Here is a 24724-nt window from a genome sequence, read left to right as displayed (position 1 = left end):
CATGCTTTAGTTCAAGTTCTAGAATTTAATTAATTATTTTCTATGTTTAAGATTTAATTCTCATGATGATATATAACTTAGAATTAAATTGTGGCATGCTAGAAAATTAGGCTTTGGTATGTTTGTTAACATCTATTAAATTGGGATTATTTGGATAAGAATTGCACTTTTTATTTAATAATTATCTTTTGTGAAAGTTTAATTCCCATGGACGTACCTTGCATGAAATTAACTTGCGATATGCTTTTAAATTATGTCTTGGCAAGTTCTTTAACATATTGTAATTTGAAAACAAGCACAACCGACAAATGAATTCCCAATCAAATCATCATTTCTCAAGGCATAAGAATGAATTTCCTTCCCAACATCTAACAACTCCAAATTGAAGCATGCAGGGAGAACACTTGCCATTGTGACCCCATCAGGCCTAATTCCTTCAAGAACTATAAGCTGCAACAAATTCAATGCCTCATAAAAGCAGTTGTTTTAAGAGAATAAGCTTATCATTGTATTCCAAGAAACCATATCCCGATGCTCAAACAACTCAAAAACAGCTTTTGAGTGATCAAATTTCCTTTGTTTGGCATACATAGCCATTAACGCATTGTTTATAAATGTTTTCCCATCACTTACTCTCAAACTATACCCATGCACTTGCTTCCCGAGCCGCAACCCATCATTCTCACTCAAATTAGAACAAGCAAGTGCCATACTCACCAAAGTAAATGAACTGGGCTCCATTACCTCCAATTACATTTACCGAAATGCATCCAATGCAAGCTCCCACTCCTCAAACCGACACAAAGCAGAAATCATCGAATTCTAAGAAATTTGGTCTTTCTGAGGAATTCTATCAAATACTTTGAGCACATCACCAATATCTTCACATTTTGCATATATATGGAGAAGAGTATTGCCCACAGTCACCGAAGATGAACAGTAATCAAGTTTTGTGTAACCAACAATCATAGCATTCCAAAGCCTAAGTTTTCTATCTAAGATACCATCAAAAACTTTACGGCCACTTTCAACCTGTCGGTAATTGCAGTACATGTCGACTAAAGCACTACCGACAAACGAATTCCCAATCAAATCATCATTTCTCAAGGCATAAGCATGAATTTCCTTCCCAACATCTAACAACTCCAAATTAGAGCATACAGGGAGAACACTCGCCAATGTGACCCCATCAGGCCTAATTCCTTCAAGAACCATAAGCTGCAACAAATTCAATGCCTCATAAAAATAGTTGTTTTGAGGGAATGAGCTTATCATTGTGTTCCAGGAAACCATATCCAGATGCTCAAACAACTTAAAAACAGCTTTCGAGTCATCAAATTCCCCTTGTTTGGTATACATAGCCATTAACGCATTGTTCGTAAATGTTTTTCCATCACCTACTCTCAAACTATACCCATGCACTTGTTTCCCAAGCCGCAACCCATCATTCTCACTCAAATTAGAACACGCAAGTGCCATACTCACCAAAGTAAACGAACTGGGCTCTATTCCCTCTAATTGCATTAATCGAAATGTATCCAATGCAAGCTCCCACTCCTTAAATCGACACAAAGCAAAAATCATCGAATTCCAAGACACTTGGTCTTTCTGAGGAATTCTATCAAACACTTTGAGTACATCACCAATATCTCCACATTTTGCATACATATGGAGAAGAGTATTGCCCATAGTCACCGAAGACGAACAGTAATCAAGTTTGGCAATGGCAGCGTGGATCTGTTTGCCGTAATTCAAGTCCTGAAGGCCAGTGACAGCCTTTAATACTGCCGGAAAAGCAAAATTATCGGGTTGGACACTGGCCATGGTCATTTCGTTATACGTGGAAACAGCTTTTATGAATTGATTTAATCGGGTGTGGGAACAAAGGGCTTCGATCCATTCTGATCTGGGTTTTGGAGAGGTTTTGGCGGAGATGGAAGTAGTGGTGGTGGGTTGAGGAGTGTGTTTTCAAGAAGTAAGTTGCTGGGTTTGGAAGGAACAGAGGGAATGTGAAGGTTACAGGGTTAAAGAGAGAGGGGAGAGAGGCTGTGTCAAGGAAGACATTGGTAGTTATTACAATTGGTTGCAATTGAAGCTTTTCTCAAAAATATAATAGTATACAATGTCTTCAGACGGGATGATAAACTGATTAGGCAATGGATAAGAGTATAGAAGCATATCCAAGTATTCATTAATACGTGTCGGACTTTTAAAGGACAATTACAGGAAAAAAAAAAAAAAAAAAAATTTACCCGACTTTGAAGCATGCTAAAATTTGAGTTCAAAAACAAGTTTGATTTTGAAGAATATTTGTACAAATGATGTGTCAAGAGGTGATTGTGACGACCCTGGTTTTTAGGCCAGCGTGTCCTGTGATGAACCGTAAGGATGATCCGATAACAGATCCGAATGCGGAAGCGAAAACAGAAAACATGACTCTAAGAAGTCAAAGTGACCTTCCATGAGGTCGTGGAACTCAACAAGAACTGATGCGGAAGCAAAAGATCAAAAATATGACAAATAAGCCCTTAGGGGCAAAATAGTCATTTTTGAAAATTGTAGATTCGGGTGCCACCAAGCACACCACTGGAAGGACAACGAAAAACTAATCAAGATGGACTCAAGAATCACATGATTCGGAGTCCGAACGAAGGAGAAACGGCATGACGAAGAAAAACGAGCACTTAAAGCAAAAAGGGTAAACTGGTAATTATCCAAGAAGAACCGGGTGCAACCGAGCACACCGTTGGAAAGACAGCGAAAAATTAGTAAGTTCAAAAAAAAATTCACTTGAATCGGAGTCCGAACGAAGGAGAAAAGCCCAAAAGAAGAATTGACGTTGTGGCGGCCCGACGAGGGGCCATGGCGCACACGGCGCCCATGCGCGAGCCCACCGGCGTGCACGCCGGCGCCCAAAGACATGGCTAGTGGCATCCCTTGGCTGCTACTACATTTTTATTTTTTATCTGCCCAGAACTGAGGCTTGAAACGGAGGTCAAGGCGAGTTTTTCTGGAAAAACACGAAGAAGAAACCCCCCTAAAATCGAGTTTTCTACCCGACATCTCGGACGGAATAAAAAAAAAACTCACTGTGAAATCCCAAAAATGCCCCTAGATCAGAACTGAACAAGAGGGTCATAAAGCTGCTAAATGAAAACTGGAAGCTGAAACTTCACGAGAGATTTCCGGTACCACGATGATATTTTCTGGAAAAACATGAAGAAGAAACACCCCCTAAAATCATGTTTTCTATTCAACCATATCAAAAGAAGAAAATAAAACTGAAGTGAAAGGTCTATAGTGCCCCTAGATCAGAATATGCAAAAAAAAAATGCGAACTGAATTCACAAGAGGCTCAAAACACAAACGATGAGGTTTTGCCCGAAAATAACTATGCACGCAAACGTAACTTACCTATTTAGACGCGCTACAATGGTCCATGGCTTAAAAATATAGCCGATGCAAAATCCGACCCCCCAATGGGCAAAAAGGCAAAAATGGACTTGGAATGGAAAACATGGAATCCAAAAATGCAAAACGGGATCAAATGACCATTTAGCCCTTGGCCACACTTTATACAAGATTATTAAGACCCTATAAAAGAATGAAAATGGAATTCCCACACCCGATGCAACCGTGGTGAAGCAATGGCTTGCGAATTTTCAAGTTTTTCATAACATTTCATGAAGTTAAAAAGTTGCATAGAATACAATATACATGTCATTGGCCTCCGGCCTCATCTCATACATATCAAATATATTGAAAGGAGTGTACTTAAGTACACATTACATACATGGAATCAAACATACATATTTTGACATATAAGTCTACAAAATGACATTTCATGCTAACATTTGCATGAAATGGAAACTTGAAAGCTACTCGACATCCAAAGAATGCTAGGCTTCACGAACCAAGTCTTCGTACCTGAAATATGCCCCAGTATCGTAGGGGTGAGTAACATAAAGCTACTTGTAGGAGATGAGCATGCATCGACCTAGCATTTTACAAATTTATCACCTTAAGGTGAAACATGTTAAAGGGGCTTATGCCACCTAACGTCTATGACCAAGTGAGACTCGAGGAGCATCCTAAGCTACCTTAGAGTCTAAGCAACAAGAATCATGATATACATACGTGTACGAAACGAATCATGGTTGGGATAATCTAAAGAACACGACAAGAAGAATGCTTGAGCATAGATTAACATGAATTGCATTTTCAATACAACTGAACTAGGTCTAGAGTAATCCATACAACATGACAAAAGCATATTTGAATACAAGTTAACAAGAATCACATTATCCATGCAATTCAACAACAAAAGAGCATGTTATACAATGCAACAAGGTTAAATTTCTCAAAGCCATCAACTTAAAATCTAAAGCACAAAATAACAGTAGTGGTTCAAGCCACCTAACATCTATGTTATAAAAGAATCAATAGGATCAATCCTAAGCTTTATTAGAACGTCAAAACACGATTTTCAATATTGATGCTATTTAACCAACATTGGAACTTCCAATACAACGCATAAAGCACAATTTCGCAAAGTTAACATCCTGTAACTTAAAATGGAACGACAAATAAGAAACAACAAGTTACAACATCATCTAGTTATCAACTTGAAAATGAAATGAGAAATCAAACAAAGTGGATACTCAGACGTCACGCCGGATCAGACTGACAACATAGTTACTTTAGGGTTACTAGCCCATGGGTAACCTCCCTATGTGCGCACTAGACTATATAGAGGGACTATCCCCCGTACTAGAACCACATCCTAGCCATTGTCAAACAACGACATCCCCAAGTTTCCAAAATCAACAAGTTGTGCAACAACGCATATATCAACAGGAATATGCAAGATGATCAACTATCTACTAAGCACAACCAAATTTGGAAACCTATACAATACATGCTCTAAATCCATAACTAATATGATGTGATGAATGTCGAATCTTCAGTGTGCGATTCGTTACACGCTATGATTGAATGACGTTAAAAATGAAGTGTGCAAATCATTACACAAGGCAACAATATATTCAATAAGAAAAACATATTCTCATGAGTATAAACATAGCAACTATGTTATCCAATGTTCAAAACATAACCAAATGAATATACAACAAGTCTAAGTCCATGATTTGAATATAGAAACCACTTCTAAAACACAACTAGATCATGGAGCAAATTGAAAGAATTTAAATAGATAAACACAATTGAATTCTCTAGATTCCGATTCAATTCCAAATAACCTCAATTTAATACATGTTAAATGACATGGTATGGTCATCACCTATATCCATTCTAAAACTCAATTAGGTTGTTGGAACAACAAAGTAGAATTTTAATTAAATCATGCTAATTTAAATCCCAAGGTTCTAAAATAACTTTAAATAGTCCCAAATTAATATATGTGAACAACCACACCAAAGCTTAATTTTCTAGCATGCCACAATACAATTCCAAGTTGTATATCACCATGAGGATTAAATCTTAAACATGGAATTTAATTAAATAAAAGGTTTCAAAACCTAACCGAATATTCTAAATCAAATATATATGAAACTATATGGCATGTAAATCAAGAATATCAAGTTGGAATTTAAATAGAGTGAATAGTGCACTCGGGGCAAATTAATTAATCAAATTAATTAATAATTAATAATTACTAATTTTCAAAACACCTCCAATTACTTTCAAATTCAACTATGTTGAAGAGCATGCTAAGGCCTAATATAATATGCTAACACATATTAATTTCAAGCTAGTTAAGGCCATGTGAATTAATCTTTCACCTAAGATAAATATTAAATAAAATCTTTAATACTTATTCAAATGTTCCAATTTTAATACATGACAATGAGCATATCAAGGGGCAATATAAAATCATGCTACATGTTTAAACCAAGTCATGAGCAACCCGGAAAATTAGATCTCGTACAAGAAAAATAAATAATAAAATCTCTAGATTTTATATTTAATCATGCAAAGATGTAGTATAAGCATCACAAGCATGCTATATAACAAGAATTTAAACCTAGAACATCTCCTACCTCAATTTGAGATGAAAATCCCAAAGACCCACCAAAATAAAAGTGCTCCGAATTCGACGATACCGAGAGGTTTTGTCCGGGACAACACCGTGAACAAGAATCCGCAAGAAGCCCCATGAAAATCATAACTTGACCTCAAAACCAAACTCAAGAAATGGTCAAAACTGAATTCTAATAAGGGGGAAAGGTAGAGCACGGCGAGGGGAACAACAAACGTTAAGGCCGAAGATTTTCCATCAAGGAAAAGTGAACCAAAAGAGGAGAGAGAAGATGGAAGCACCCCTTGGGCAGCCATGGGAGCTCCAGGTCGTGCATGAAGAGGGGAGAAGATCAAAAATGAAATATCTCACCCCCCTTTTATAGAAATTTCAAAAAGTGCCCCGAACGGGCCCCGCCGGGTCCGAAAAAGTAAAATTTGAGCAGACGCGCTCAAATGGCAAAACTTTGTGAACGAAAAAGATTCAAAATGATAAAATATGAATAAAGGAAGAAACGGTGTCAAAAACTGAGTCCCGAACAGAAAGTTATGCCCAAAACAAGTTTGGCAAAAACCGGGGCCAGAAACCCTGAAACTGGAAAACATCGACCAGGAGGAAATTCCAAGAGTACACAACTCGACGAAATATGAAAATGAATCCCATACGAGGATCCAGGCTCAAAACAAGACATTTTGCAATAACTTTCATTAATTGCACAATGGCCCCTCCAAAAAATGAAAACTGCACTTATAGCCCAGAATGAAAATATCTTCCAAAAATATTTTCTTAAAAACCCCTAAAATAAAATATCTTTAAAAGATATTTACGAAAAACACCCCAAGAAAAGAAAGTAATTTCAAAGAACTTTGCATCCATGCCCCTATGGACACCGGGAGCAACTAGAGTACTTTCTTGTAAAAGTAAAGATACGTATTTCGAGGAAACCACTCAAGATGAAGGCACGTGAATTCAAAAACCAACTCCGAGCATGAGAAGTGAGGTTGTGCCAAAAACTGACAAACAGAGATAAGACGAAATAGGGAAAATGATAGAATAGGGAAAAGACGAAATAGTGCATAGTGTCCAAAAAACGAAAAATGCGAAAATGACTCGGTCCTCAAAGGAAGTTATCAATTCACATGAAAGAGTCTCAGAAACCAATTCCGAGCACTCGAGATGACACTAAACGACACGAAACAGAGCTTAGAAAGGAAAATTAAACGAAAAAAATTCATTCGTAAAATTTCAAGAAAAAGGAAAGGAAGGCAAATGACCGGGTCGTTACAGTGATTCTAATTTTTAAATGATAGTCCTTGCTTATACGATATTTTATACTACCTTGCACTACAAAATCGAGCAAGTCAGTACCACAACTATAAAAAAATGTGCAATTTGCCCCTGGTAGTCATTTCTTGCTAACAAATGGAGCGTGTTAGTTAATAATTCCATAATTACCCTACCAAGATATTCAGACTAAGATACTAAGAAGATAAGCACTCTCGGTATTAAAAAAATCATTATAACCTGAATATGCTAGTATTTTCTCAATAAATTGCCAAGTTAAAAAAAAAAAAAAAAAAAAAAAAAAAAAAAAAAAAAAAAGCTTATATAATTTACAAAATTAAAGAAAAAAAAAATGATTCTTCTTACCCCCAAAAGAAAAAAACGATTCACATATTACTGATACAAATAGAAAAAATGATCCTTATATTAAAGATACAAAACTCCTACAGGAATCATTCATTTCCTCTGAAAAGTTTGCCAAAAATACAGTGCACTTCTAGACAAAGCCCATTTAGCCTTAGTTTTAAATCAAGCTAATGTTGTACTTATCTTATCAAGGTTTTAGTCCATAAGAAATCAACCCACTTGGAAGGAGGAAAAACCCAAAATAGGAGAGACAGCATGCCTTGCACTTGAACAGCACCAACAGTCAGTATTTCAAGTTCATGTCCATGATTTCCAAGCCTTGCGCATCTTATTTGCAAGATATCTAACTCCATGAACAGCACCAACAGTCAGTATTCCAGAAACAGCCTGCCTTGCACTTGAAATCATAACCCTACGCCTCACAACTTTCTGCATGCATTCAGTAACCTCTTCCCTTGAATTAATCACAACTTCACGTATAACTTGACCTACAAAGACAATGTGATGTTAATGCAATACAAACAAAAATTTTGCATCAGATACTCATTTGGAAATCTGCATATGAATTTAAGCAATTTTTTTTTTCATTTTCTTTTTCTTTTTCCCCACAAAGATGATTTGAAGCATATGGGAGGCTAGAACTCTTAAATCAGGGACTATTTAGGTTTCATTTTCCTATCAATCTACACCATCAAAGTTGTTGTTCATACCAGATTTACCAACTTTTTTCTCTTCTCCTACTCTGATCCTCATTTGGCCTCTGACCATCGCCGGAAGAATAGAAACAAGGGAGGAAACTGTAGATAAACTAGAATCCTGGTGTTGACCAATAGGAACATATCAAGACAAGAGTGCAATAATGAACTTTTCATGCTAGCTACACTGCTTTTATATGATTCTACTAGATAAAGGTAGGTAGAGTATCATGTTTCAACACTGAAATTACAAATATATGTGTGGCCTCACTGGAGTCCCCAAATAAAAGTGAATGTTTGAATAATTGATAAGGAAATATTGGACCCTTTCATAACAATAGAAAAAGAAAAGATACAAGATTAAATCTGCTCTAGGAATTGAGAACTCAAGGATTTGAATGGACCTGAGATATATTTACTTGGTGACCACCAGATGATGAAAATCTCAACAAGTCATTGGTTGCATGTTCTTCTAGATATGGCTTATACATTATTTGGAATAAACCAAACTGCCCTTGCATAATATTCTTCACCCGACAGGTAATAAAGATGTCAACGGAAAATACTTGAGAACAGAAGAATAGATCATGCCGATTTCAACTCCAAGGTCAAGGAAGTGCCATACGGATGTTAGGCATTAATAATATCTCCAAAACAACAAAGATAAAAAAAATGAACAATTATGTAAAAGAACATGTAACCACATCTAGGAAATATCTAGATTTCTGAACATTCTATTATAATAGTTACATTATTCCTAATATAATTCAGAAGCCATATCTTGGCAATATCAGACTTTCCATTATTAGTTTATGACCTACGTTAACCGAACTCGGGTACGTCTGTCAGGTACAAGCACCGTGGAAACCTTAATCTTTGTTTTATTATCCATTCTCATAGTTTGATTGTATGATAACAATTGCCATAATGTTGTATATCTCTTTCGTAATTATAAATTAACTATATTGCTTTTCTCTACTCATTTGGCATGTCATAAAGTATAATAGGTCTAAACGTTGTTTCATGGAATTTACCTTTTAGTCTAAAGTAATATGTTGATCATACAATCTATTAGGAGCACTATGCATTTAACCCATCATGCTTTGGTTTTATAAGTAAAACTATCTCCAATCTCTCCCTCTCTTCAATAATCAAGACTAGATGACAAAATTGTTCTAGTTTTGGTATCTCCCCACTCTTTATTTCACTATTTTATTACTCGCATTCATTTTACTAAAGTTGCATTAACACATTCAGTTTAGTCCTACTTATCTTAAACTCTTTTGATTCTACACCGTCACTTCGAACAATTAATTTAGCATTGTCCCTTCTTTAATTTTATTAATCAGAAAAACATCATCAATAAGTAGCCTAGACCATGAACTTCATCCTTTACGTTTTTTTGTTAATTCATGTATAATCAAGTAAAAAAGATAGAAGCTTAACATCAATCCTTGATATACGTTTACGATAATTGAAAATTCACTTGTTTCTCTTGCAGTTGTTCTAACTATAGTTGCAACTCCATCTTACGCATCCTTTATCATTTCAATTTATCTATTTATCATGATAGCCACTAGTTATCTGTATAATATCATAAAGCCCAAAGCACACTAACACTATCAGAAGTGGTCGTCGTCCTACCACATAGCTTAGAAGGTACATTAAGGTGAGGGACCAAGTTTTACATTCATAATTGTCACTACTACCTTTCACTAAAAATATAATTAGGGCGAGTAAGGATCGTCCCAAGGGATTGGTGGGTCGTATAAGGTTGTGGAATCGAGATTAGGGTTAGTAGGTTGAGTGATCAAAAGATTGGTTGGTGATTGAATTCTACTAAGATGCAATGTAAACTAAAGTAATCAAGTAAATGCAATAGATAGAAAATAAGAGAGAAAGAGAGATCTTGGGGTTTAGAGATCACCCCTAAGCATAGCTTTTCTACACCCTTAATGAATGATTAATGAGGGGAAAACATGTGTTGCAACAATAATGTGTGTGTGTGGTTGTTTCAACAAGCATGGATGACTAATTAAGCATATATTATCTAAGCAACATAGTAGATAGCATAATATATCAAACTAATCCATTAATCCTTTCTTTAAGCTCATAATCCAAACACATCACAAGGTTAGAGACATATGTTACTTGTTTTCATAAGTATGGAACATCAAACAACAAGCATGGATTGTCCTCCCATTTAACATTTAAACTACAACTACACTACAATTAAACTAATAACATGAAATTAAACTAATTAAACTAAGGGAGAGGCACAATCCATCAAGAAATGAGTATGAACCATCAAATAAACCACAAGAGCATTCTATTAAGTACTATGTCTTGACAATCTCTAGATCTATAGCATCAATACACGTAGACATGCATCAATAACACAAAATCTAGAGACAAACACATGAACATCTATTCTAGCATACATAGACTTATGGATAGAATGAAATGATTAATTGGAAGCATTAAACCACACAAATCATTGAATAAACAAGATCTATGGATATAAAAATGTCAAAACATGTATCACAATACAAATTCCCTCAAAAATACATAAATCAAGATGTAGAAAGCATGCTCAGGGCTAACTCTAGCCCCAAGAGGATGTCTAGCCACTCATGGATGGTGTCCTCCAACCCTCAAGGGCTAACTGCATGGTAGAAATTGTTCCTCTTCTTGGTTGATGGAAGAACTCCAAGCTTGTGTCTCTAGCCTCCTCTTTTTTTTTCTTCTTCACTAAGAATATGATATAGAAATTATGTCAAAATTCTTTTTGTAAAAGTGGCTCATATTCCTTATATAGGTAGGTCAAATGTCACCCCCAATGACCTGGGCTCGTACACCAATATTCCTCCCAATGATTGGATATGAAACAAATTTTAATGAGCTGGAAATTGAATTTTCTCGCACTTAAGGAAGTTCAATCGATTGAACATGGCTGAGATCTATCGAACTAAGGCTAGATCGATCCTCTATGGCGGTGCCTTTTTGGATAAAGACAAATCTGAGATATTTTGGAGATATTTATGGGAAAGAGACAAAAGTGGTAGGTGGGGTGGTACAACTGGATAAGATGGAATCTTTTCGATCGATCGAAATAAAGTTGGATCTATCGAACTTTGTGGGATCTTTGGATAAGGACAAAATAGCTTGGATCCATCTTTAAGTGCTGAAATCGATCAATGTTGGATCAATCGAAGAGAATCTCTAATCGATCGAACTTGCTAAATTTCCACCATTTGCTTCATTTTGCTTCTACTTTGCTCTTTTCTTTGATTCATCTCAAGATTGCTTCAATTATGCTCTTATTTAGCTGAGTTAGCTTATTTTGGGAATAATTACCTGAAAATGGAAATAATACAAAATCAATCTAAAGCAAAAAAATAAAATAGATAAAAGTTCTAAAATACCTAAGCTTAAGGGGTTTAAATGCGCACTTTTCAGCGCTCATCACACCCCCAAACTTAAATATTGCTAGTCCCTAGCAATGAACTAGAAAGTAAATGAATGAAATGAACAAATATACAAGTATGAACTAGAAAACAATAAAAGGATAACACCACTTTCGTAGGGAACACGATTGTACTTAGCACATGTAACAAGCCTTTTAAACCCCTAGGTTACCCTTAGTGGACGAGTGAAGTCTCGTGAGGGTTTCCAGAAATGATACCCACAAACATTAAGCTCATTGCAAACAAGTATTGAGAGAAAACTACCTCAAGTATACAATTTTTCAACCCTTTATGGTCCTCCACACATCAAGAAAATGATCATGCAAATCAAAACAACTCTAGAATCCTTTTTGAGTGGACCGGCATCAAATATGTTGCTATCTAAGCCAACTAAAGAATTAATCACATCCTTACCCTCAAACTAGTACACAAATCTAGTACCGATCATCAAGACAAAAAGTGGACCTTTTATTAAATCTTTATTGATCTGGGTGGGCTTATTTTTTTCACTTAAATTTTTTTTTTTTTTTTTTTTTTCCTAATCCTAAGGATAAAAGATGGAAGCATAGTGCAATGTGTTGATCTATTAAACCTTCTAATGATCCATGAGGTCGAGCGTTAGGTCAATGACTCCCAAACTGGATGACTTTAAGGCATTAGGTGTTCAAACACCCCTACGGACTTACAAGCTCAAATCAACTAGGCTACAAATCAAGACAACCTCCATCTAATCATTTCCCACTTCTCACCTTTTAGGAGAAGTCCTTACTTTTTTATTGCTTTTGCAACTTTTCTTTCTCTTTTTTTTTCTTTCTTTTTTTTTCATATTCAATTATTTACCTAGAGTTTGGGCCCTCCACCTTTCGGCGCGAGAAATTCAGTGCTTGATGAGGCTAGAATCCCGACTACTTAATGAAAAGGGTTTGTTATCCACCTTAATCAAGAATGAAAGCTTTCAATGCACTACTAACTCAATTGGGATATAACCAATTCAATAATTAACAAAGCATATACCCCACAAATGAATGCTAGTGTGCGCCTGTGCTAATGTAGAATCCTAGAATCTCAAAACAATCACAAAATCAGGAAGATGTAGACCACAAGTGCAAGCATGATATCAATATTTTGAAAAATTTACTCCTAAATGGCATCCACAAGGCATACAAGGAGTATTGGACTCTAGAGTCAAATAATTTTTAAATTTTAAGCAATATAGTCCTCAAAAGATCAAAATCATGGCTAGTCATGGACCAATCATAGAAATTTCCTCAAATACACAAGTCATGCTCAAAATTTTGAATTTAAAAACAAACACTTCAAAGCACCATTACCCCCAAACTTAAATGGCATAGTGTCCTCAATGTGCAAAGAGAACAAAGGGAAAAAGTATACCAGTGTAACTAGCAAGAATGACTGGGACAGAAGTATCTAAAGTAGGTGGCATAGCCCCCCCAAACTTAGGATTAACTGAGGTCCTAAAAAGATGGCACTAGGATAAAACTCATCAGATAAAAAAAGGGATAATAACAGTGCACAGTGGACATACAAGTGTAAATAGGATGGTCAAATGAAATAATAAGAGAGGTATAAGGGTGGTCCTGAAAATTTGGCAGCTTTCTCTCTCACTGAAGTCACTGAGATGCACCTGATGGAGTCAATCACAAACAGATATATCAATATATAATATGACATCCAAAAATAAAGCATGTATAAATGATGAAAATAAAGATCAGTATATAATACATCCCAATAGTACCAGGGCCAAAATAATAATGTAACAGCAGTAAAAATATGGCAGATATCATAGATATAAAAGATCAAGTGGAGGAGGCAGGACGGGCAGGGCATGCTCCACGGATGTCTCTGGATAGGTCTCTCAATGCGGCTATGACATCTGTACGGAGTGAAGCAATATCAGCCCGGATGGAAACCAAGCCATCCTCCAAAGCCTGAAGACGTTTTTCGAAGCTTGGTATCTGAACTGGAGCTCAGGTGATGCTGGATCGGGAGAATGGTGATCCTGAGCCGGCTCCTCATCATGAACGGGTGTAATGACCCAGTCATTTGCCTTCATTTCCTTTTTCCTAAAATTTTTGCGGATAAATTTTTTTCGTTTAATTTTCCTTTCTGAGCTCTGTTTCTTGTCGCTTAGTGTCATCTCGAGTGCTCGGAATTGGTTTCTGAGACTCTTTTCTGTGGATTGACAACTTCCTTTGAGGACCGAGTCATTTTCGCATTTTTCGTTTTTCGACACTATGCGTCTTTCGTCCTTTTCCCTGTTTCGTCTTTTTCCCTATTCTGTCTTTTCCCCGTTTGTCACTTGTCTGGAAAAACCTCACTTTTCATGCTTGGAGTTAGTTTTTAACTTCACGTGCCTTCATCTTGAGTAGTTTCCTCGAAATACGTATCTTTACTTTTGCAAGAAAGTACTCTGGTTGCTACCGGTGTCCATAGGGGCATGGATGCACAATTCCTCAAAATCTTTTTCTTTTCTTAGGGTTTTTTTCATAAATATCTTTTGAAGATATTTTATTTCAAGGGTATCTAAGAAAATATCTTTTGGAAGATATTTTCATTCTAGGGCAGTTTCGCAGTTAACCCTTTTTGTAGGGGCCATTGTGCAATTAACGAAAGTTATTACAAAATGTCTCATCTGGAGCCTAGAATCTTGTACAGGATTCATTTTTACATTTTTTTGAGTCGTTGACTCTTGGAATTTCTTTTTGGTCGTTTTTATCCAGTTTCAGAGTTTCTGGACCCGGTTGCCGCTGAACTTATTTGGGACATATCTCTCCGGTCGGGACTCGGTTTTCGATGCCATTTCTTCTGTTGCTCATATTTTCTCATACTGAATCTTTTTTATTCATGGAGTTTTTCCTTTTGAGCGTGTTTGCTCAAAATTCACTTTTCCGGACCCGACGTGGCCCTTTCGAGGCACTTTTTGAGACTTACTATAAATAGAGGACTTAAAGAAGAAAATTCAAATTTTCTTCATTCTCTCCACTCTCTTGGCTGGCAGCCATGGAACTCCTTGGCTGCCACCCTTTCTCTTTCTCCATTTGATTTCCTTAGTAGAAATTCTTCGGCCTTTACATTTATTGTTCCCCTCAACGTGCTCTACCATTCCCCCTTATTAGAATTCATTTATGACCATTTCTTGAGTTTGGGCTTGAGGTCAAGTTGTAATTTTCATGGGGCTTCTTGGGTATTCATGTAGATCGTGTTGTCCCCGACAAAACCTAGGAGTTTCAGCGGACTCGGAACACTTTTTTTTCGGTAGGGATTTGAGGTTTTCATCTCAAATTGAGGTAGGGGTGTTATAATTTACTTTCTTGCTATATTACATGCTTGTGATGATTATACAACTTGATTGCATGCTTGAATCACAAAATCTAGATATTTTATTATTTATATTTTCTTGTGAAGGATTTGATTTTCTCGGTTGATTATAGCTTTGTTTAAACATGTAGCATGATATAATATTACCCCTTGACATGTTGATTGACATATATTAAATCTAGATCATTTAGACAAGTATTTATGATTTTATTTAATATTTATCTTGAATAAAATATTAAATCATGTGGCCTTAACTAGCTTGAAATCAATATGTGTTAGCATATTGATTGATTAATTTAATTAATTAATTAAATTAATTTGAGAGTAATCGGAGGTGTTTTAAAATCTAGAGATAATTAATTAAATTGATTAATTAATTTGCTCCAAGTGCACTATTCATCCCATTGGATTTCTGATTTGATATTCTTGATGTGCATGCCATGTAGTTTCACATATATTAAATCTAAAATATTTGATTAGGTTTTGAAACCTTTCATTTAATTAATTTCTTTGTTTAAGATTTAATCCTTATGATGATATACAACTTAGAATTTAAGTGTGGCATGCTAGTAATTTAGGCCTTTGTATACTTATTAACATATATTAAATTGGCATCATTTGAATAAGAATTGCAAATTTTATTTAATATTTTTCTTTTGTGAAAGTTTAATTCACATGGTTGTAACTTGAATGAAATAAACTTATAATGTGTTATTACGAATTAGTGCCTTATACTGTCATGCTACCTTACTGACGAGTATGTGTGGGCGGGTTTTGGTTATTGTTCGTACTGCCTGTCCACTCTCTTCTTCTACCATATTTCAACGTTTCATTGTCTTGGGATTCTCTCGGTAGTTGACATTGAGTTAACATGCCGATTCGTATGAGGTGTTACCTCGATTTGTGGTTTCGCGTTCCTTCAGTTAATCTGGAAACTTCTGGTGTTGTCCTTCAGTGCTTTATGAGCTGTCCTTCGTTTGACCTTTTGTTCGGTCCCTGTTCTATTCTTTTTCTGTATGTTCTGAATTTCGGGGACGAAATTCCTTTAAGGAGGGAAAGTTGTAACGACCCGGTCATTTGCCTTCCTTTCCATTTTCCTGAAATTTTTGCGGCTAAATTTTTTTCGTTTAATTTTCCTTTCTGAGCTCTATTTCTTGTCGCTTAGTGTCATCTTGAGTGCTCGAAATTGGTTTCCGAGACTCTTTTCCGTAGATTGACAACTTCATTTGAGGACCGAGTCATTTTCGCATTTTTCGTTTTTTGACACTATACGTCTTTCATCATTTTCCCTGTTTCGTCTTTTTCCCTATTCTGTCTTTTCCCCGTTTGTCACTTATCTGGCAAAACCTCACTTTTCATGCTCGGAGTTAGTTTTTGACTTCATGTGCCTTCATCTTGAGTAGTTTTCTCGAAATACATATCATTACTTTTGCAAGAAAGTACTCTGGTTACTCCCGGTGTCCATAGGGGCATGGATGCACAATTCCTCAAAATCTTTTTCTTTTCTTGGGGTTTTTCGTAAATATCTTTTGAAGATATTTTATTTTAGGGGTATCTAAGAAAATATCTTTTGGAAGACATTTTCATTCTAGAGCAGTTTCGTAGTTAACCCTTTTTGTAGGGGCCATTGTGTAATTAACAAAAGTTATTGCAAAATGTCTCGCCTAGAGCTTGGATCCTCGTACGGGATTCATTTTCACATTTCGTCGAGTCGTTGACTCTTGGAATTTCTTTTTGGTCATTTTTATCCAGTTTCAGAGTTTCTGGACCTGGTTGTTGCCGAACTTGTTTGGGGCATATCTCTCTGCTCGGGACTTGGTTTTCGATGCCATTTCTTCCGTTGCTCATATCTTCTCAATTTGAATCTTTTTCATTGGTGGAGTTTTGCCTTTCGAGCGCGTTTGCTCAAAATTCACTTTTCCGGACCCGGCGGGGCACTTTTTGAGACTTACTATAAATAGGGGACTTAAAGAAGAAAATTCAGATTTTCTTCATCTTCTCCACTCTCTTGGCCGGCAGCCATGGGAGCTCTTTGGCTACCACCCTTTCTCCTTCTCCTCCACTTGATTTCCATAGCAGAAATTATTCGGCCTTTACATTTATTGTTCCCCTTGACGTGCTCTATCATTCCCCCTTATTAGAATTCATTTCTGACCATTTCTTGAGTTTGAGCTTGAGGTCAAGTTGTGATTTTCATGGGGCTTCTTGGGTATTCATGTAGATCATGTTGTCCACGACAAAACGTAGGAGTTTTGGCGGATTCAGAACACTTTTTTTTCGGTGGGGATTTGAGATTTTCATCTCAAATTGAGGTAAGGGTGTTATAATTTACTTTCTTGCTATATTACATGCTTGTGATACTTATACAACTTGATTACATGCTTGAATCACAAAATCTAAATATTTTTTATTGTGAAGGATTTGATTTTCCCGGTTGATTATAGCTTTATTTAAACATGTAGCATGATAGAATATTACCCCTTGACATGTTGATTGACATATATTAAATCTAGATCATTTGGACAAGTATTTATGATTTTATTTAATATTTATCTTGAATAAAATATTAAATCATGTGGCCTTAACTAGCTTGAAATCAATATGTGTTAGCATATTATATTAGGCCCTAACATGCTCTTTAACATAGGTGAATTTGAGAGTAATCGGAGGTGTTTTAAAATCTAAAGATAATTAATTAAATTGATTATTTAATTTGCTCCAAGTGCACTATTCATCCCATTGGATTTCCGATTTGATATTCTTGATGTGCATACCATGTAGTTTCACATATATTAAATCTAGAATATTTGATTAGGTTTTGAAACCTTTCGTTTAATTAATTTCTTTGTTTAAGATTTAATCCTTATGATGATATACAACTTGGAATTTTAAGTGTGGCATGCTAGTAATTTAGGCCTTTGTATACTTGTTAACATATATTAAATTGGCATCATTTGAATAAGAATTGCAAATTTTATTTAATATTTTTCTTTTGTGAAAGTTTAATTCACATGGTTGTAACTTGAATGAAATAAACTTATAATGTGTTATTACAATAGGCCTTGGCATGTTCCCTAACATATGTTAATTTGAGAGCATTTGGATAAGTCTAAAAATCTAGAGATTTTAATTAAAAGGATTAATTAAAATCTATTTAATGGTTCCCTTAGCTTAATTAAGTTTTTAACTTGATATTTGTAAGGACCATGACTTATTTACTAGCATATATTAATTTGGGACCATTAGAAGTTGTTTTAGAACATTCGAATTTAAATTAGCATGATTTAATTAAAGTTCTACTTTGTTGTTCTAACAACCTAATTGAGTTTTAGAATGGATATAGGTGATGACCATGCTTTGTTGTTTAACATGTCTTAATTAGGGATCATTTAATGGAGATTTGAAACTTAGAGGAATTAATTAGGTGATGTAATTAATTTTCGTTTTTATTGCGTTAATGATTTAATCATGTGTTTGACATTGATTGTATATTTAAATCATGATTTTGGACTTGTATTGGATTCTTCAGTTTATATTTTCAATATTAAATTATATTGTTATAGTGCGTAATGAATCGCGCTCTGAAGATTCGACATTTGTTATGCCATAATAGTTGTGGACTTAATGCATATATTGTATGCGTTTCTAAATTCGGTTGTGCATGGTAGATAGTTGATATCTTGTATATACATGTTGATATATACGTTGTTGCACAACTTGTTAATTTTGGAAACTTGGGGATGTTGTTGTTTGGCTACGGCTAGGACTTGGTTCTAGTACAGGAGATTGTCCCTCTATATAGTCTAGTACGCACATAATGAGGTTACCCGTGGGCTAGTAACCCTAAAATAACTATGGTGTCGGTCTGATCCGGCGTGACGTCCAAGTATCCACTTTGTTTGATTTCACATTTCATTTCAAGTTGATAACTAGATGATGTTGTAACTTCTTGTTCCATATATGATTTCCCATTTTAAGTTTCAAGATGTTAACTTTGAGAAATCATGTTTTGATGCATTGTATTAGAAGTTCTAATGTTAATTAAAAATTGCATCGATATTGTAAATTGTGTTTTGATATTATAATATAGCTTAGGAATGATCCTATAGATACATTTTGAACATAGACGTTAGGTGGCATGACCCACTTCTGTTAATTTCATGCTTTAGATTTTAAGTTGATGGCCTTGAGAATCTACACCTTGTTGCCTTGTATAACATGCTTCTATGTTGTTGAATTGCATAGATGATGTGATTTGTGCTAGAAATGATCTAAGGTAGCTTAGGATGCTCCCTGAGTCTAACCTTTGACATAGACATTAAGTGGCATGACCCTTTTTAATTGTTGCAAGTTAATGTAAAAATCTCTAAAGAAATCAAGTCGATGCATGCTCATTCTCTACGAGTAAACTTTTTTACTCACCTCGAAATTACTGGGGGATTTGTTCAGGTACGAAGACTTGGTTCATGATGTTCATCATTGCTCGGATGATTGTAGAATAGAAGGTTTCAATTCTTGTAAAGGATGGCTCGAAATGCCATTAGTAGTCTTTTTGTCAAATGTGTATATTTTTCTCCAAACTTGTAATATGTGCTTAAGCACACTTTTTGATATTCATTCTATGTATATAATATGTGGCCAAGGGCCAAACTTCATTTGTAATCCTTGTATATTAAAAAATGATGAATTTTGCTTTTAATGTGAAAAGCATGAAAACTTGGGTTTCAATATGTCATTTTTGCACCGGTGCGTGCATTGCGTATATAATTCATCCTTTAGCATTCAATTGCCATATGTGAGGTGTGGCCAAGGACCAAACACCATTTAGTTTTTATTTTTGCATTTTAGTTCATATATTGCATTTTAGGCTAAAATAGTAGAATCCGAGCCTTTAAGGGTTCATTTTCAAATCAGGTGGTGCAAAGTGTGTTCCGACACCTCCACTAGGTCTCATTTATCTTATATGAAGTGTGACCAAGGGCCAAACAGTCATTTGAAACCATTTCCTAATTTTGGTTTTCATTTTTCCCATTTCATGTCCATTTTTGCCTTCTTGGCCGTTGGGGGGTCGAATTTTGCATCAGCGGTATTTTTAAGCCATGGACCATTGTAGCACGTCCAAATAAGTAAGTTACGTTTGCGTGCATGATCGTTTTCAAGAAAAACCCTTTCCTTTGTGATTTGAGCCTCCTAGGGATTCATTTTGCACTTTTGTTGCATAATCTGATCTAGGGGCATTCTAGACCTTTCACTTTAGTTTTATTTTCTTATTTTAATATGGTCGCTTAGAAAACATGATTTTAGGGGGAGTTTCTTTTTCGTGTTTTTTCAGAAAATGTCATCTTGATACCGGAAATCCCTCGTGAAGTTTCAGCTTCCAGTTTTCATTTAGCAGCTTTATGACCCTCATGACCAGACTTCTTGGAGGGGCATTTTGGGCATTTTACAATGAGTTTTTTACGTTTCCTTTCACATGGTCAGGTAGAAAACTCAATTTTATGGGGGGGTTTCTTCTTCGTGTTTTTCCATAAAAACTTGTCTTGGCCCCCGTTTCAAGCCTCAATTTTGGAACCTCACTTTTTTTTTTCTTGTTGTCAACTTGTGTATGCCATTGGGCACCAGCATGGGCACCGGTAGGCTCGTGCATGGGCGTCGTGTGCACCATGGCCTTCGTTGGGCCACTGCGACGTCTCAACTTCAAATCCTCGTTTCTCCCTCATTCGGACTCCAAAGCGAGTGAACTTTTTTTTGAACTTGACTAATTTTTTGCTGTCTTTCTAACGGTGTGCTCGGTTGCACCCGGATCTTCTTAGATAATTACCAATTTACCCTTTTAGCCCTAAGTGCTCGTTTTTCTTCGTCACGCCATTTCTCCTTCATCCGAACTCCGAATCATGCGATTCTTGAGTCCAACTTGATTATTTTTTTGTTGTCTTTCCAGGGGTGTGCTCGGTGGCACCTGACTTTATATTTTTCAGAAATGACCATTTTGCCCTTGGGGCTATTTTTGTCCGGTTTTCTTGTAATTCTCTTCCGCTACTTTCTTTTGAGTTCCGTGACTTCACGGGAAATCACGGATGTGTCTCGAGAATAATTTACATTCGAGGGACGTTATTTCCATGTAAAATGACTATTTAGCCCTTGGGGACTTATTTGTCATATTTTTGATCTTTTGCTTCCACATCAGTTCTCATTAGGTTTTACGACCTCGTGGAGGGTCACTTTGACTTCTTAGAGTCTTGTTTTCTATTTTCGCTTCCGCATTCGGATCCGTTATCGAGTCAATTTTTAGTTCATCACAGGACGCACTGGCTTGAAAAACCAGGGTCGTCACAACGGGTGACCCAACTTGAGAGTGATGCTCTGGGTCGTCTGCAGGCTGCTTCAAATCTATGTCCATATTCATGGCAACCAGATCAACTGGTACATCGTCCGCCGCCTGCTCTGCTGCTGCTGCCGCTCCCTCCTGCTACTCAAGCACCTCAGCTGCCTCTGCAACATCCTCCTGTAGACTCTTGATAAGAGCCTTGTAGCTCTTATCCTAGTCCTTCTTCTTGAATGAATAGGTCCTAGACTCAGTACGCTCTCAGTGCTGGAAGGGATAGCATTGGTCCCGCAATATCTGTGTAATGAGATGGCCAAATGGGAGAAACTTAGCCCGTTTGGGCTTGGCTTTACTGATGTGATCAACATATAACTTCATCATAATGCTCCAGATGAGCACAGGAATGGATAGCCAATGCCCTGTATAGAAGGCGTACAGAGCTGTCAAAAAGTCGCCGCGGCTCTGTATCTTATGGTCGGCCATGAAAACATTTTGGAATAACACCGAATCAAAGAACCATAGGTCGTCTGGCAGATAAGTGCGCGTGGCAAAAGTCTCGCCATCAGCATAGTGACCTGTAAGTGCAACGGCCATATCTGCATAAGAAGGCCTCCATAGAGTCGAATAAGCAACCTCGAGATCGGGAGGGCAGACATGTGGACATCAGCAAGATCTGGATAGAGTGTCCACAGTGATACTAATAGGGTGGCCATCAATGGTAGTCCGCAACTCCCTCAGGTTACTCGGGGCAGGTCAGAGGTTCTGGAAGAACATCCGAACCAACCTCGGGTACACTGGATATGTGATAGGGGCTAATATGGCTGAGATACCCTTCTGGTCTATATCATCGTATGCAGCTCTGGTAAGAACAAACCGGGAGAAGAAGTCTATATCAAAGACCGACTCATGCGCCACTGAAAGGCGTGAGTATCTCGGCATTGGTCGGTCTAAGTGCTGGGCTGGATGAGCTGGTGGCGGTGATGGAGATGGTATAAGCTCAGCCTCAACCTGAGGAGAAGATGATGCCTCAGAAGATGAGTGTAAGTGGCTGTCAAAAGATGTAGACTGAGGTGGAGTGGGCTCTACTGGCAACTCCTGAATATGAGAGGGCTCTCCTAGCTCCTCTGTCCTCTACCTCACTGGCCTCTGTGGTCCATGTTGCCGCTTGTAAGTTATTTTTTAAATAACTTACAATCGTTATTGTGTATATATAAATTCTCTCTCCCTGCTAGTCAGGGTTGTGTGTGGTTTCTTCTCCCCGTCGGAGTCTCTCTACTAGTCTAGGTTTTTTCTTTCATTTTGTTGTTGTTGGGTCTCTTTCTTTATTTACGTGGCTTACTCTTATTGGGTTTCTTTGATGTTTGTTCCTTCCTCGTGTTATCGTCTCTCCACAGTGGTGTTCTTATAGGATGGACTCCATACTTAGGTCCGAACAAATTTCAGGTGGATGTTCAGCTTCGATGATCTTTTGGGTCCTACGGGTTTCTAGTTTGTATGTTTTGAAAAGTGAATGGTGTCTTGGCCGATCTCCACTGTTTTTCCTTTTTGATCCAGGTATTTAGTTATTTTTTCTGGCTTCTTTGTTAGTTATACTTTTGTCTAGCCAATTGTTTATCAGTGTCGGGTTTTCATCAGTGGCCACGAGTGTAATGACCTGGTCTTTTTCCTCCTTTTCCATTTTCGGTGTTTTTCTTTTTTCGTCTTTTTTCTATTTTGTCTTTTTCTTATTTCATCTTTTAGTCATTTTTCATTTTTCCTTGCATAACCTCACTTGTTGTGCTCGGATTTGATTCCGATTTTGCATGCATTCATGATATTTGATTTCCATGATATTGGTATTTTTACTTTTCTTGAAAAGCATGCTAGATTAGTACTTTTCTTGTAAAGGGCATGAATGCATACTTTAGTGTAATTATTTATAACTTTTGGAGTTTTAGTGTAATTATGTAAAATAATTATTTTTCATTTTGGGGACCTTTTTGCAATTCATTTTGGAAGATATTTTGAAAAAGGACCATTTTGTAATTTTTGGAAAGTGTGACAAGTGTCACACTCTTATGGAGCCATTTGTTGGCATTTAGGTGAAAAGACTTGGCACCATGACTTCTTGACAATTGGTGGGTGGAGATTCATCCATGTGTTAGCCTTAGATTGGTGCACATGCAACCATTGATTGTTGACAAGTGTGAGTCTAGGATTAAGTCTTGGAAGGGGCATTGGATTAGTGACAAGTGTAGGTTCACCATTTAGTCTTGCATTGTGTGTGTGTGAGAGGTAGTGCAAGAACACATAGTGAGTGGAGGATTTCTAGCCCTTCCACTCACCATTTTTACACTTTACCTTCTTCATTTCATTATCTCTCATGAACCCTAGCAAATCCACCATTGGAGGAAAGCTTAGTTCATAACTTCTCCCTTCAATTTGGCTCACTTCCTTTCACCTTAGAGTAAAAACCTTGGGAGAGAAAAGATTCCTCTCACTCTCCTCTTCAATAACCCTAAACTTGTTTTACATTTAGAGCTTGGTTGCTTGGATTATAGAGATTCAATTCTCTATTGAGGTAGGGGTGGTAGTATGTTTATATTCTAAGTGTTTTATAGTCCTTGTGGTTTAATATATATTGTGTACATGCTTTTGATATGATAGTATTGCATATTATAGGAAACCCTTACTTCTTGACTTAGGGTTTATTGATTTAAGCATGTATGATATTGGTAAACCATGTGTAGGAGGATTATATAATTTAGTAGCATGCTAAATTCTAGAAATTTCACATGTGTTAGTGATGTGGGACACTTGTAGAATTATTGATGTTATATGCAATCTCTATTGATATGAATTGCTATATTTGTTGTTACAATAATTCTATACCCTTGTGAATTACTAATTGTAATTATTTAGGAGCTTATTGCTATGATGTTGATAATTAGTATATAGAGCTTGTTATTGAGGCATGACTTGAATTGATAAATTTGTGATATTGTATTGTGCATAATATCATGATGTGAATTTGTCATTTGGCATGTCATTCTAGATTTAAAACCCTAAGACATGGCTGTATGGTTTCAAAATACTTATGCATGGAAGGTGGTTTGTATGCCTTATTATATATATATAAGTTTTGAACTCGATATATATTTTGGAATCTCTTGCGACATTGTTACATGTGACACGGCTAAAGTTCAGCTTTAGTGCAGGAGGTTTGAGTTCT

At 36.4% G+C, this 24724-nt stretch overlaps 1 protein-coding gene and 1 pseudogene across 1 annotated transcript; both read right to left on the bottom strand.

Moving 5' to 3' along the window:
• Positions 1-822: 822 nt before the first annotated feature.
• Positions 823-2064, bottom strand: LOC132270597 (pentatricopeptide repeat-containing protein At3g57430, chloroplastic-like; annotated as a pseudogene).
• A 5906-nt stretch (positions 2065-7970) lies between these two features.
• LOC132270596 (uncharacterized) lies at positions 7971-22452 on the bottom strand. The gene is made up of 6 exons (XM_059771771.1): positions 22344-22452; positions 22089-22186; positions 21511-21654; positions 8787-8909; positions 8398-8503; positions 7971-8175 (listed from the first exon to the last, which is right to left on the bottom strand). The coding sequence occupies exons 1-6, from the start codon at positions 22450-22452 to the stop codon at positions 7985-7987; spliced, it is 771 nt and encodes a 256-aa protein (XP_059627754.1). The 3' UTR covers positions 7971-7984.
• Between the last annotated feature and the right edge of the window lie 2272 nt (positions 22453-24724).

This window comes from Cornus florida, unplaced genomic scaffold, assembly GCF_030987335.1.
Source record: "Cornus florida cultivar Cherokee Brave unplaced genomic scaffold, ASM3098733v1 CherokeeBrave_3.0.0_Hap2_Chr08, whole genome shotgun sequence".
Lineage (NCBI taxonomy): Eukaryota > Viridiplantae > Streptophyta > Magnoliopsida > Cornales > Cornaceae > Cornus > Cornus florida.
Note: the sequence above shows the minus strand (reverse complement) of the source record. Positions and strands in the feature narration are given on the sequence as shown.